At 39.5% G+C, this 13,773-nt stretch overlaps 2 protein-coding genes across 8 annotated transcripts in view; one reads left to right on the forward strand and one right to left on the reverse strand.

The window, feature by feature from the left end:
* The window catches only part of kcnab2a (potassium voltage-gated channel subfamily A regulatory beta subunit 2a), a 64,467-nt gene extending 54,927 nt beyond the window's left edge, over positions 1–9,540 (forward strand). For all 5 annotated transcript variants that reach the window (XM_088309152.1, XM_088309155.1, XM_088309153.1 and 2 more), the window contains 6 exons: positions 827–912; positions 1,009–1,129; positions 1,208–1,302; positions 2,405–2,525; positions 6,026–6,114; positions 7,219–9,540. In XM_088309152.1, coding sequence (XP_088165278.1) covers positions 827–912; positions 1,009–1,129; positions 1,208–1,302; positions 2,405–2,525; positions 6,026–6,114; positions 7,219–7,308 — 602 coding nt within the window. In that variant the 3' untranslated portion in view covers positions 7,309–9,540. The remainder of the gene's footprint in view (positions 1–826; positions 913–1,008; positions 1,130–1,207; positions 1,303–2,404; positions 2,526–6,025; positions 6,115–7,218) is intronic.
* A 1,312-nt stretch (positions 9,541–10,852) lies between these two features.
* megf6b (multiple EGF-like-domains 6b) overlaps positions 10,853–13,773 on the reverse strand; it is a 50,440-nt gene continuing 47,519 nt past the window's right edge. For all 3 annotated transcript variants that reach the window (XM_088309145.1, XM_088309146.1, XM_088309147.1), the window contains 4 exons: positions 12,964–13,092; positions 12,747–12,887; positions 11,626–11,754; positions 10,853–11,552 (listed from right to left, as the gene is read on the reverse strand). In XM_088309145.1, coding sequence (XP_088165271.1) covers positions 11,488–11,552; positions 11,626–11,754; positions 12,747–12,887; positions 12,964–13,092 — 464 coding nt within the window. In that variant the 3' untranslated portion in view covers positions 10,853–11,487. The remainder of the gene's footprint in view (positions 11,553–11,625; positions 11,755–12,746; positions 12,888–12,963; positions 13,093–13,773) is intronic.

A 13,773-nucleotide genomic window follows, 5' to 3' on the forward strand; every position in this document is an offset into this window, starting at 1 on the left:
TCGTCCGTCTGCCTCCACTTTGGTGTTTTACCAGTCTTCCGGGACTATGTGGTGATCTAAGTTAAAAATCATGGGTGAAGTTCAATTGAATAAAAGATAGAGGTCTTCATAAAATAATGTTTTTTAGGATTAGTCAGTTAAACAAGAAATGTAAAAAAAAATTGGCAGCTGGGAATATTTTTCAAAGATAAGACAAACTGCTTTCAGCTGAATAATAATACAGGTGATAATTATGATGATGAGAATAATAATAATAGTAGTAATAAGAAAGAACTCTTTTTCTTGCACCGTAATATGCCTCTTTTTCTGATAAAAATTCAGATTTTTTTTTCCATTTAAAAAAAAAATATATATATTGTCTCATCATAAGATTTAATCTAGATCAAATAGTGTAATTGACAAAATTATTTTTGACTGTTTTCCGAAACCAAAAAGAAACAGATAATTATTTATTTATTTATTAATTTTTTAACGGCAAAGCATACAAGATACATTTGTGTGCAGATCCCTGTATGTGGTGCATGCTGGGAACACATCGCCAAACTAATAAGTAGCTTTTAAAATAGACTCTCATTAATAGGCTGGTTAATTTCACGTTTCTTTGGTGGTTAGGCACGCTGGAAAAAATATTTTTGGAGAAAATTATTTTTTAGAGACTCTGCAAAGGATGAAAAAAACGTAAATCTGACACAGCACAGGGAAGAAAGTATTGTTAAAAATCCTTACAAACTCAAATGAACAAATTGTATTACAGGTTTTATTCAAATGTAATTATGTATCACTCCAAGTGATTGACGAAAGTCCTTTCTCTGTGTCTTGTGTGCAGAAACGGTTCGAGCAATGACCCATGTGATAAATCAAGGCATGGCCATGTACTGGGGGACATCCCGCTGGAGCCCCATGGAGATAATGGTGCGACTGACAGCGCTCTATTCCCCACGTCTCTGGAAACGTATCGGCATCGAGTCAAGTCTTTTACGCCGTGTTGTTGTTATTTTTCCCACGAAGGAGGCTTATTCTGTGGCACGCCAATTCAATCAGATCCCTCCCATTTGCGAGCAGGCCGAGTATCACATGTTTCAGAGGGAGAAGGTGGAAGTGCAGCTACCTGAACTTTTCCATAAAATAGGTGAGGCTTCTTTTTTTTTTTTTTTTTTTCATTCTAAGTTTTACCTGATGACGACGATGACGTTCTGTTGTCGTGCAGGTGTGGGGGCCATGACGTGGTCACCGCTGGCCTGCGGGATCATCTCAGGGAAATATGACGGAAGAGTGCCCCCGTACTCGCGGGCCTCTCTGAAGGTAGCCACGTCTCACCTGTTTTGGTGTTGTGCTGGTGTCCGCCTCCTGGCGTGGTTCCCTCACTGGTCGTTGTGGCGCCTTGCCGTGTGTTTGTTCATTGTCTCGTCACATGAGCACGGTGCAGTGGTGTGTATCCTTTGTGGCATGTTCCCTCAGTGACTGTCACTCACTCTGCTTTTTGGTGTTGTGCAATTTCATTTCCTTCGTTTAATGTGCCGTAATGCTTGGCTCAGCGAATGTTTGTGGTGCTTTTATTCGTCTATCTGGATGATAGAAAATCCTACTAAGTACCACAATGGATCGTGGTACTTAGTAGGATTTTTTTTTTCAAGGATTTGGGTTTGGGGTTTAAGTGTTTGTTTGATGGTTTTGGTGGGGATTTGGGTTTAATTTCAAGTTGATGTTAGAGTTTGACGACAAGAGTTTGAAGTCTGGGTTAGGACTGGAAGTCATGCTCAGCATTTCACGCCAGGGTTAGTTTATCAGTCAGGTTCAAGTTTAAACACAGGGTAAACAGGAGTTAGGTCAAGGTGCCAAGACTTTCTTCTTGTAGATTGACACCTGAGTTAGTTTCTACATGCGAATTCGGACCTGTTCACGTTGTCAGGCTCCGAGTTTCAAGACAGGGTCACAGCCCGAAGTTAGAATTTCGTTGTCAGATTCAGGCAATTTTGTCTTTCTCAGGTCATGGCAGGTTAAGTTGAGGCAACTAGATGTGTTGTTGAAGACACTTTTCTTTAGTTCTAAATGGCCACCTAAAAATTTACGACCGTTCCTCTATTCAACCTTTGAGGACTCAGGTTGAGCGGTTCACGGTTTCAAATTAGGGTTAGGTTCAAGGAGTGATATAAAACCAGGATTCGCATTTAAAGTTAGAGCAGGGTTCAATTTAAAGTAGGGACTTAACATTTTATGATAGGTTGAGGGGTTGAGGTTCAAAGCTAGGTTGGAGGTTTGGAAAAAAAAAAATTTAGCAAGCGAGGTTCAGGCAGCAAGAGACAGAGTCACGTGTTTAAAAACAGGCCCTGGTGACACGAGAGGCGAGGCGGCCGCGATGTGAGCAGGGCGGTGTTTTTGAGCAGGTGTGCTGTGTTTTCGACAGGGTTACCAGTGGTTGAAGGACAAGATCTTGAGCGAGGAGGGTCGGCGTCAGCAGGCGAAGTTGAAAGAGCTGCAGGCGATCGCGGAGCGGCTGGGCTGCACTCTGCCCCAACTCGCCATCGGTACGCAGATGCATTCTGCTGCTCTCTCTCTTTCTGTCTGTCTGTCCGTCCCCTCTGGCTCGGAGGGGCACAGGTCATCGTATTTTTTCCCGTGTTGTCCCCTCCTGTGTGCTTTTTCAGGCCAAGTATACGGTTAAACATCAAGAGAACAAAACTCAGTAGTTGACCTTTCATTGAATCCCTGAAGGGGTTCCTGATATTTGTAACATATGTGAAGTGGTCATTTTTTCTTCTATTTCAATGAAGTCACAACATTCTTTTTTTTTTTTTGTTCATTTATTTTTTTTATCAAATTCAACGTCATTCAAAAAAACAGCAGCGTTTCATTCCTGCGACGGAACCCATATTTGTACTCAAGTGTCTATCAGGAACGCATTAGTAAAGTCATAATTTACACAAAATATTTGCATTAAAAAAAACTTAATTGAGTGAACGTTCTTGCGCTGTATAATCGCTTTTTCTTAGGCTGCTACTCAAACTAATTGGCCGATATTTGGAAGATGCCCGGTGGGATACATGGGTTTTATTATTATCTTAAAAACAGAAGACAATAAACAACTTATCTGGGCACTGCAGGAATAATTCTTGTGGCACAAAATGTGATTTATTGCCAAATTTACTAGGATTACAGAGAACAGTTTGGTGCGCTCTGCCATGGTACAATAGTCCCGGAAGGACTCTTTTTCTTTTCCTTTTTTTTTTCAGTTTTGCCCTGTAGTTCACACTAGTGACGAGTTAAATGAAACAAAAGTGATTTTGTGCAGTTGCTGGCTTCCTCCAAATTAAAATATAGTGCTCAGTTTATATTCTGTTTCCAGTAATGTTTGTTTGCTTCTTCCACGAAGCGTAAAACCGTCTTTTGAATCCGTTTACGAGCTGTCGGGATGTTTCGTGTGTGAGATCACAAAGATGAGTCAGGCTGCTGTCCTTCTCGCTATGCGTAATCAAGCGTCTGGCGACTTGAAGTTATCACGAAAGCGTAAACAATGATGATGTCGTCTTGGAGTTTTGTCCGCAGACATGTGGCATCTCGTGATTTAAAACGAACAGCAACGCATGTCGTCTAAAAACGTTCTAAAATGTTTAATGTTAATGTAAAAGTTAACTTAAAATAAGTTATGTTTAGTACACTTATACCGCAAAATGCATTTATTTTATTTTTTTGATTTTTCAATGTTTTTTTTAGATTCAAAATGGAGATCATTTTGAGAGAGAAAATAGCGTTTTTCTTCGTGCACAAAATAGATACCAAAAATGTGACAAACCTGCATTTTTGGAATCACAGTACAGACAATAGCAGGGTTATGTGTATTATTATTTTGTATTTATGGCCTATATGTGTTTCACACAATTATTTACAATATTTATGATTTTTCTACGATGTTAATTTAGTCCACTATGTTGTTAACCCAGGACCCCTTGTACTATAAATCTCATAGTCAGGATGTCCATAAAGTTTGTTTTCAATTTAATAACTCGTTTATAACAGGAAATCTGATTTCATTTCCAATATCCATATTTATTTATTTATTTACAAATGATCATTTCTTGCACCCTGCATGAATTGACAGACGCAACAGTGGATGCCTTCCATACGTATTCTGTAGTCTTTCAGAGTCTCCATATTTGATTTGGTTTCAGCATAGTACCAAAAAGAAATAACAACAGTATTCACAGTCGTCTTTCTGTTTCAGCCGGAATGTGAAAGATCTCGCATATTTTTTTGAATTACATTCGAAGATCCGTAACTGTCAATATGGAACCTCTGCAAGTGGCACAGTATTGCTTGGTGTCAACAATGCATTTAACGGTTTTTGGAGTCAGCAGCAGGATGGCGCGCCACTCATAAATCCCACCACTGGATCCATATTGATTCCCCGGGAAAGTGAGACTGTGCAAAAAAAAAAAAAAAAACAGAAAGGCCGAAACAGGCGGCATGCTTTGGGCTCTTAAAGCATCACGACGAGTCAACAGTGGACTTCCCGCTCTTATCGCGACGTAGATTTTTCATGCTGGCAGGAAGACGGCGTTTATGGATTAGCTTTCAAGCTCCATTAACGCACGCGCTCGTCTCTCCTAATTACCATAAATCCTCCGGGCAGTCCTACCGGGGAAGCGCACGGCGTTTTATGTCCTCCAGGTGATCATCTAAATCATTGTGACACTCCACTATTGAATCAAAAGTATGCAACAATGACTTTTTGCCCCGCCCCCTTCTGCTGTGGGCTGCACCCTGGGGTGCTCCTGCCGCACCTCCTCCATCAACACTCGTTTAATCCCCATTTTCGTTTGCTGATCTTTACCCTCTAAGATTCTTAGAAGTTGCACTCTCTGGCTAACAACTTCATGTGGATTTTAAAAGAAAAGTCAGTCCAGTACATTTTTCTTATCTGGAAGGATAGGATCATTTTCTTTGGATTTCTCTTGTGTTTTTGTGTGTGGGCAAGATGCCAATGAAGGACAAGAGGAACAAGTTGATGACCATGGAACAAATGTTTTGTGACAGATGTAAGCGATTCAAACTCTCCCGGCTGCTCAGTACATATTGGCCGTGTCGGGTGAAAACCTCCTATGTCCAAATATGGTCAGTTTGATTTGCTTTCACAAATCAATGTTTTCGGTTAATCTCTGCATCACAGGTGTCAAATTCCGGTCCTGGAGTGCCGCTTTCCTGCACGTTTTCCATCTCTCCTGGCTGCAAAATCATTTGAATCAGGTGTGTTGCAGCCGGGAGAGATGGAAAGCATGCAGGAAAGCGGCCCACCAAGACTGGAGTTTGACACCTACGCTCAAGAACAGCGGTGTCAAGCTCATTTTTGTGGATGGGCCAGATCATAGTTATGGTTTCCCTCAGAGGGCCATTATGACGTTACCGCGTACCGAAACAAACCGATGGTTAGCGAGTTTTGAAATCAGAAGCCAGGAAGTAATTGTATGTTCAACAATTTATTTTAAAGGGGGAGGATTGCTAACAAATGAGCGACAATATCTCAGATCTCAATGTTGTTAAAAGTGAAATAAATGTGTTAGAAACAGGAAGTTGACACACATGATTTCCCCTTTCGGGCCACATAAAATCAGGTCGTGGGCCAGATCTTGCCCCCGGGCCTTGAGTTTGACACCTGTGCTCTAGAACATGGTCTCTTAAGCAAGATGGCGTTCGACCTAATGGCAGAAAATCATTTGCACAATTTGAATTATCATAATGTATCTGCTTTTTTTTTTTTACGTGTGTGTAAGGAGTCAATGATAACAAAAATGTGATAACCACAAAAGAGAACGTGGAACTAATGACGTTGGAAAGCCGTAACCTCTGTACTGAATGCATGCAGCCAAAGCATAAAAATTAGTTGGTTGCCATTCCAAACCATTTGAACAACCACGTAAACCCGGCTATTGTCAACACACCCATTCCACATCTAGTGTTTAGCGACAAGCGCTCGTGTGCTGTATGCGACGCTGACTGCGTGTGTCATCACTTGTCCACTGGTTTCCTGCAGCGTGGTGTCTACGTAATGAGGGGGTGAGCTCTGTCCTTTTAGGGGCATCCAACACCGACCAACTGATGGAGAACATAGGAGCCATTCAGGTGAGCTTTGTGTGTGTATGTAAGTGTGCGGGGGTGTGTGTGCGTGTGTGTGTGTGTGCGGGGGGGGGGGGGGCGCTTACATGTGAGCCAAGTGTCCAGGAGGCTCGTGCAAGCTTCTTTACTGGAAACGCACGAGCCTCTCGGCCACTTTTCTGCAGCATGCTTCATGACCCGCAGCGCCACTTCCGCCTCCTAATAAGGTCAATGAAGGAACTCATCACTCGCCACAGGGGTGGAACTTAAGGGCACCGCCCCCTCCTGCTGATAAGATGCACCCTAAGGATGTTTCCAATGGGCGGTGAGGGAGAGCTACATCCTCTTCCTCATTTACACATCGCACGAGACCTAAATGTTACGCTCACATTTCCAGAGGGCTCGGCAGTTTTGCTGGAAAAGACACTCTACTCTGTCTTTTGTTTTTTTTGTTGTGTGGGAAAATAAGTCTTATTTTTTTACATATATATGTGAGCCCCTTAGCAAAATGAGTCGGAACTTGTTCAGGTAGATTTGGATATAATTGATTAGTCGTTCAAACAGCAACTCAGTCACTGCCTTTGGTGGGTATAGAAGCCAAAAGGTACTTTAATTTTACTGGGGCTGGCAGTGAATGAGTTATGATTCATTTTCATGGAATAAACTTGAAGTGTTGAGTAATAATAATTTGTAAAAGAAGACTTTTGCTAATTTCATGCTCATTTTAGCTAAACAGTGGCTGGGAATCTGCAGGATTTTCCATAAACAACCAGTATGAAGTTGCTGTATGCCACAGTTCAGTGGCCCAAAATACTGGCCTCTGATTGGTCTATTACCATTCAGACATTTCCGAGCTGTGCGGCCATGTTGAGAGGGGCAACATTCCCACTGAAGGCAATGCAGTGAGAATAAGTCATGCAAAATAAAATTAAATTCTATTTAAATCCAATGTTTAAATCTTAGAAATGTGATTTTCTTTAAAAAGCAATTTTTTTCAATTTATTTTCTTTAAGTGAAGAAGATAATATCGATTCAAATCTAAATCTGAAATGTTCAGAGGGCATTTTTATGCTTTGATCCACTTTTCTATTGGTGGTGGAGTAACTATTCTTTCTCCATCTTCCTCTCCAGGTTCTCCCCAAGCTGTCGTCATCCATCACACACGAGGTGGACAGCATCCTGGGCAACAAGCCGTACAGTAAAAAGGACTACCGCTCTTAACGCCCGGTAGCCGCAGCGCGTTCCGCCTTTTTGCCTGATCCTCCGTTTGCTTGAGCTTCAACCGAGCGAGACCCCCAACCCCCGACCCCTACCCCCGCCCCTCAACCTCAACCCTCCTGGCGCATGAGTGTGGTCGCACCAAAAGGCCACCAGGGGGCTCCCTCGCTCACACTTCCAGGGATATCAGAAAAAAGAGGAAAAAAACTGGCGTCTCTCGAGAGGTTTGCAAGTGAAAAACATAATAAGCACACGCTGGCTTGGGTGCTCAGATGTTCTTCTGCCACGTCCAGCAAGCTGATGGTCATACGTGAAGAGCAAACACGTGTTCTCCTCCACGTCGTCTTGTGTTTGTGTCTTTGTCTGACAACAATCAGCACTTTAGTACGGTCAGTGTCGTTACCCTACCGCATTCTTTAGCCCGCACACATGCATTTGATAAGAAAAAGAAGAAGTGGCCTCCTGGTAGTTTCCTCAACTTGACATCATCTGTCTTTACCAATTGTTTTGTTTTTGTGCTTCGACTATGATGCTCCTCACTCCTGCTGCCTTTTTTTTTTGCCGATCTTTACCCTGGCTCCTCTGTCATCCTCATATGCATAGTTGGCACGGCTGTGTCTTTAGCTTTAACGTTAGCTTCAGTGAGAACATTTAGCTCAAGGAAGCAGCGACTAACTGGATGAAGCAGACATGTTGGCTCTCATTCACGATCAGACGATGTTTAAAAAAAATGTTTTTAACGTTAGCTTCAGCGTTAACTTTAGCTTTATAGTTAGCTTTAGTGTTAGCTAGAGAAGCAGCCTTATTGGCTCCCGTTTGACAGTTTTAACACTAGCTCAAGGAAGGGGCCATCTTGGCTCCTTTTTGCCGTTTGTGGGTGTTATCGTGCATCCGTATTCTCCGGCAGGGTTGGACTCCCAATGTAGACAAAAACATTTTGGACTGACCTACATCATTTGAACATACTGCAGAAATTGAAACGTATTTGGTGAAGATGTTTGAATATATTACTAATATGTAGTTTAAATGCTAAAAACAATGTTTTTTTTCCCCATAATGCCTTGGGGTAGCATAGAGAAGCGCAGAACTACCCAAAAACTGATTGCTATTCCCATTACATTAGATTTTTGACTCTTACAATTAAATTAAGTCAGAAAACAACTTTAAATACTCGCAGCAATTTAAATAAACAATGTTTAATGATTTAATTTCGACTGTTGGTGAGCTTCATCCTGGCCACCTGTGGCTGCAGTGCACAATTGTACATGCGTAAGTCAATCCCCCGTGGCATTCTGGGAATTTTTTTTTTTTTTTTAGCATTTAGCCTACATTTTAGCAATACGTTCAAGTGACTTTGTCAATACGTTTAAACGACATAGCCCAGTCAAAAATGTTTACTCCACATTGGCAGTTCCACATTTCCATAATCTTGAATTATAAAGTCAGCTAACATGAACTTGATCAAGTGACCATCTTGGCTGTTGCTCGCCATCACAGGGTGTTAAGATTTATGTGTCCTTAGCTTTAATGTTAGTAAGAGGAAGTGGCCGAATTGGTTCTTGTTCAGCGTCAGAGGGGAGCAGAGGGAATCCAAACTAAATATTTGTTTAAATACATTGTATGTGCCGGCGCTAATCAAAACATAATACTGATTAATATTGCAAACGTAGAAAAATGTTGACGTCATCTTTAACATTAGAGTAAGCAGTAGTTTTTGTTCTCCATCAAAGGGTACTGTGTGTGTGTGTGTCATTTTTTATTTCTTTTTTTTTTTTCATGTTAACTAGAGCGTGTTATCAAGCCCGGGTCAAGCTTTAACATTACCTTAGGCTATTTTAGCTTCAGAATTAATGTTAGCCACAGAAGAAGCCATCTTGGATCTGGTCCACTATCAGAAGGCGTTAAAATGACGATACCGTTTACATTTTTTTTTTAGCTTTATCATTAACGTGAGCTTGAGGACCTTTATAAGGTCAGTAGCATCAGGGAGTGCTGGCACGCATTTCCTTTTGCTTTAAACATTAACTAAAGGAAGCGGTTATCTTGTCACGTTAGAAAATACTGAAGGTGCACCTGTTTTTCTCCATGCATATTGAATTTTTAGTTACAAGTGTGACCCCGACGTAAACAAGTTGCTCTGGCAACAGTCTGTATAAGGAAGGGATTTTTTTTCTTTTTTGTGGCAACAGCTCAGGGAAGCGAGCAGGTCTTTTTTTTTGTGTGCCTGTGTGTGTGCGTGTGTGTGAGGAATTGTTTTCTTTTGTAAGCTAAAGATTCCCCCCGACAACGCCAGTAATGGGGATATTGTAACAATGACCATAGAACAGGAAATGAATTTAAAAAGCTTAGTACAATTTCAGTAATTGAATTGATGTAAACAAAATTTGCATTTGCAAATCATGTTGCCGAGCAGATGCTGACATAAGTAGGTTTGGTTTGTTTGGATCAAAGTGCAATGTAGCCGCTTCTCAGCTACGCTCTTACTTTCAATTGGAAAAAAATTCCATGCGGCATCTGTAAAGGTGTTTTTAGCAAAGTGCTGTGAGACAAAATACACTTCTACACAGGACCCAACCCAACTAAGCATCATACATTAGCTCAAGCTCAACATTTCCAATAGACTTTAAATTTTAACTCCTGAGCACCGCCGGTCAAGACCAGACCATAAATAAAATAAAGAAATATCGTGCCCCCTCCAATCCTCCAGTTAATGAGCCATTCTTGGATTGAAAGCACAAGTGCAGGCTCAGTCAAGACATCGATTGACTTGCAGCAGAAATCTGTGTGATGATTTTGTGTGTGTGTGTGTGTTGTCTTTAGTTGGCTATGTGCTTTAAGGAGGAAGTGTCCCATCGCACAAGATGTATCAGTCATTCTCATGATGGAAGTGACTTACTTCAGCAATGGAAGCGGACTAAGAGAGAATCTATTTTTATGTTTTTCACCTGTAACAATTCATCGTGCTTCATCATCTTGCCGTTTTAGTTCCCTCTCTAAGACTGACCAGTTCTGTTGTGATTGTGGAGGGAAAACGGCCGAGAGAGACAAAGATCTCGTGTACATAATGAGACCCATGTATATATTATATATACATTATATTCCAGTAGTGATCGCCTCTGCCTTTTCTTAATTTTTATTGGTTTTTCTTTTTAATGTTCTTTTGCAGGCGTTGCTAACTGCACTGTGCTTGAATCTGAATTCTAGACAAGGATGTACAGCTTCATCATCATTAAAAAAAAAACTTGAAGAATGGCAAATGAAAAAAGTGTGCGTGTGTGTCTTTTTACATCTATGATTGTATTTTAACACAAAAGATTCCAATAGTAATTATTAACAGCGCTTTAAAAAAAAAGCTGAGAAATGCAGATTGCACATTTTTTCCAGTCTGACTTTTTCAGCATTTTGTGAATTTCTTTCATTTTTTTTTACAAAAATTATGTATTATGTATTCTCATAACTTATTACCTGAAAAATACTTTTTTCACATTTTTGCTGTATTCTATATTCCTTCCCCCAATCACTTGTAATCATCTAATAGTCATTTTTTTGTGAAAAATACAACTTTATTGTACATTTTATACCAAACATATTTTTATAACTGTTCCCTTCGAAACAGGACATCTTGCAATTACTTTTTTGAATTAAAAAAAATTCTCGCTTATTTTTTTCCAAAATAAATATGCGATTTCCACAATAACAGTTCCACATTGTGAAAAATACAATTGTCATCATTAGACTAATCTTTTAATGACTTTTTTCCCCACATTGTCCCATGACATGTTTTCCTAACTCAAATGCAAAAAAATAGTTTTGTCCAAAATATATTTGTCTTTTCTTAGCCCCAATATTACTCTGGCAATAATCTGAAATAGCCGGAACTAACTGACATAGAATCAAATTTTAGTGGTTGAAAATGAGGACATTGTAAACAGTTAAAGTTGCAGTCACTAAATAAGGACGACACATGACAGCAAATTTCAATATAAAAAAGAACATTTCTATATACAAAGCTGCAAAGGGTATTTCAAGGGCAAAATATTAAACATAAAATACCAATTTGCAGTAAAAAGATACATTTTTGTTCTTCTCCACTTGTTAAAGCTCGTTTCCACGAGTGGAATCTCATCAGTCTTTTGGAATTGTTCATCTATCCTGCAAACAAACGTCCGCTGAGTGAAGGTGCTATAACGAGTTGCCGTGCGTCGAGCTTCCCGTGCTGTTCCCCCGAGCGAGGTGTGGTGGTCCTCCTGAGGATACACACACACACAGAATGAAATATGTCGCATATTTGAAGAAAAATAACTTCTAACTAAAGCTCACCTTCCTGACAGGAGTATCCAATCCACATGTGCGTGCAGCTGCAGCGGCCATTGCGCGGGTTGCAACGAGCGTCGTGCTGGCATTGGCAGCTCTGCGTGCAGTCAGGCCCAAAGCGATCCTCTCGGCATTCTGTCACAAGTTCATAACTTACTCAGCATGGACGTCTTGGAAGATGAGTCAATATTTGCTGCATGTATGCAAAACAATCAGCTACAGTAGATTTACTTGAATCTAAAGTTAAAAACTTTTCATATATTTTTTTTTGTTTTAAGTTTTTTTAATGTGCTTAATAGACAAATTTTTTTTTTTTTAAATCTAATTCTCCCTCTTAATACAATGCCACATTTTGACAAAATATTTCTTTTTATTTTATACAGCTGAGTTGCATCCTAAATTAAACATTATTCAATTAAACCCCTGAAAGGAACACAGGAAAAAAAATAATTTCTATAATTTTTATTTTAAGAAGTTGATGTTTGAAAAGAAGAACTTGAAAAATGAAAATGACTATTTTTTTCATTGAAAATTTTTTTTAAAAACTAAATTTAAAATGTTCTTTTTTTATTTTTAATCTCTTAAAAAAAGATACAAAATGCTTTAAAAATAATCACAACCAGTGATAAAAAATAATTTGCTCGTATACATAATCTTTTAAAATTATTAAAAAAAATATGTTTGAAAATTAAATGAAACTCTTCAAAATGTTTTATAAACAATGTATTTGTTTTATATTCATTACAAAAATATAGCATCCAGAAATACTATTTACAATGAAAATCATTGACATTGTTTATTTTTTTAGTCTTTTTTTAAACAAAATCTTTCAAAAATAATTCCCTAAACTATAATTCTATAATGATTGTCCTTAAAACAATTAGGCTCAAGAGAGCACAAATAATTTAAAAAATGAAAACAATGCTGATAAAAATAAATTGACAAAAACTAAACATTTTTCGCTTTTTAAATGTATTCTTTATATTCTAAAAATATATATATATAGATACCTATATATATATATATATATATATGTCTGTGTAAAAATAAAATAATAAAAAGGCCAAACAATGAACAAATGAATGGAAATGAAAGACAGGCTTAAGGGACTCAAAGTGTGATCTCACCAAGGTCACATCCGTGTCCCGTCCTTCCGGCCTCGCATAGACATCTTCCTGTGACAGGATCGCACGGAGCATCGCGCTCGCGCTCGCGCTCGCACTCGCACACGCTAGCACAGTCGCGCCCGTATGTGCCTTCTTCACACACTGACCACCAAACATCACAACAAGTGATGAGCCACAAGGGGGCAGCTCAAACGTTGTGGTATGTGACGGGACTCACCTTTTTCGCAGCTAGTGCCGTGACGCCCGGCGGGACAAACGCACTGACCGGTCGCCGGCTGGCAAAACGCTCCGGCCGCGCAGTTGCATTGCAGCTGACACAGCGTCCCGTACAGACCTGACGGACAAGCTGAGAAGAAAAATCATCAATTAGCCACCAATCCGTGCCTCATTTTTACCACTTTGTGGAACAATATTACATGTGGCATCTGTAAAGCGGCCATTTAAGGACAAAATGCTGTGATGAGACAAACACCCTCAAAAGTGGAACAATTTGGAGTTCAACTGAAATTTTCTGGAAATATTGAAAAGATGAAGTTGCTCTCATTGTTTGTTTTTTTTATTTTTTTATTAGTCAGTGGTGTGTGTGAGGGGGCCACGCCTAAAAACTTGTTTTAAATAAGTTGGTTTTAATAATATGATATTTCAATTTCTAAAAAATAAAAATGAAGTAATATGATTGAATGTTATATAATGATGAACGGCAGTATAATACAGGAACGCAAACGAAGCCACACTGAACATAGACTAAATGTCTTTGATTATTGTTATATTGTCTGTCTACAAGTGTTGCTTCTCCATTTGTGTTGTTGGCATATATTCTTCATCCTTAGTGAAAAAAAAACAAATAACTGCAAGTTTACTGGAGTTGTGAAACTCTTCTGCATATGTGTCTATATTTTACTGCCCCCTGGTGGGCCACCTGAAAATAACAAATATCCATTTGTAGTTGATGCCCTTGATAAACGCATTAGGGGGAAAAAAAATTCAATCATCCACTAGCAAATCTGCATTGTGTAAGTATTATGGT

The sequence above is a fragment of the Idiotropiscis lumnitzeri genome, chromosome 11, assembly GCF_059441095.1.
Source record: "Idiotropiscis lumnitzeri isolate Australia: NSW breed Sydney's pygmy pipehorse chromosome 11, RoL_Ilum_1.0, whole genome shotgun sequence".
Taxonomy (NCBI): Eukaryota; Metazoa; Chordata; class Actinopteri; order Syngnathiformes; family Syngnathidae; genus Idiotropiscis; species Idiotropiscis lumnitzeri.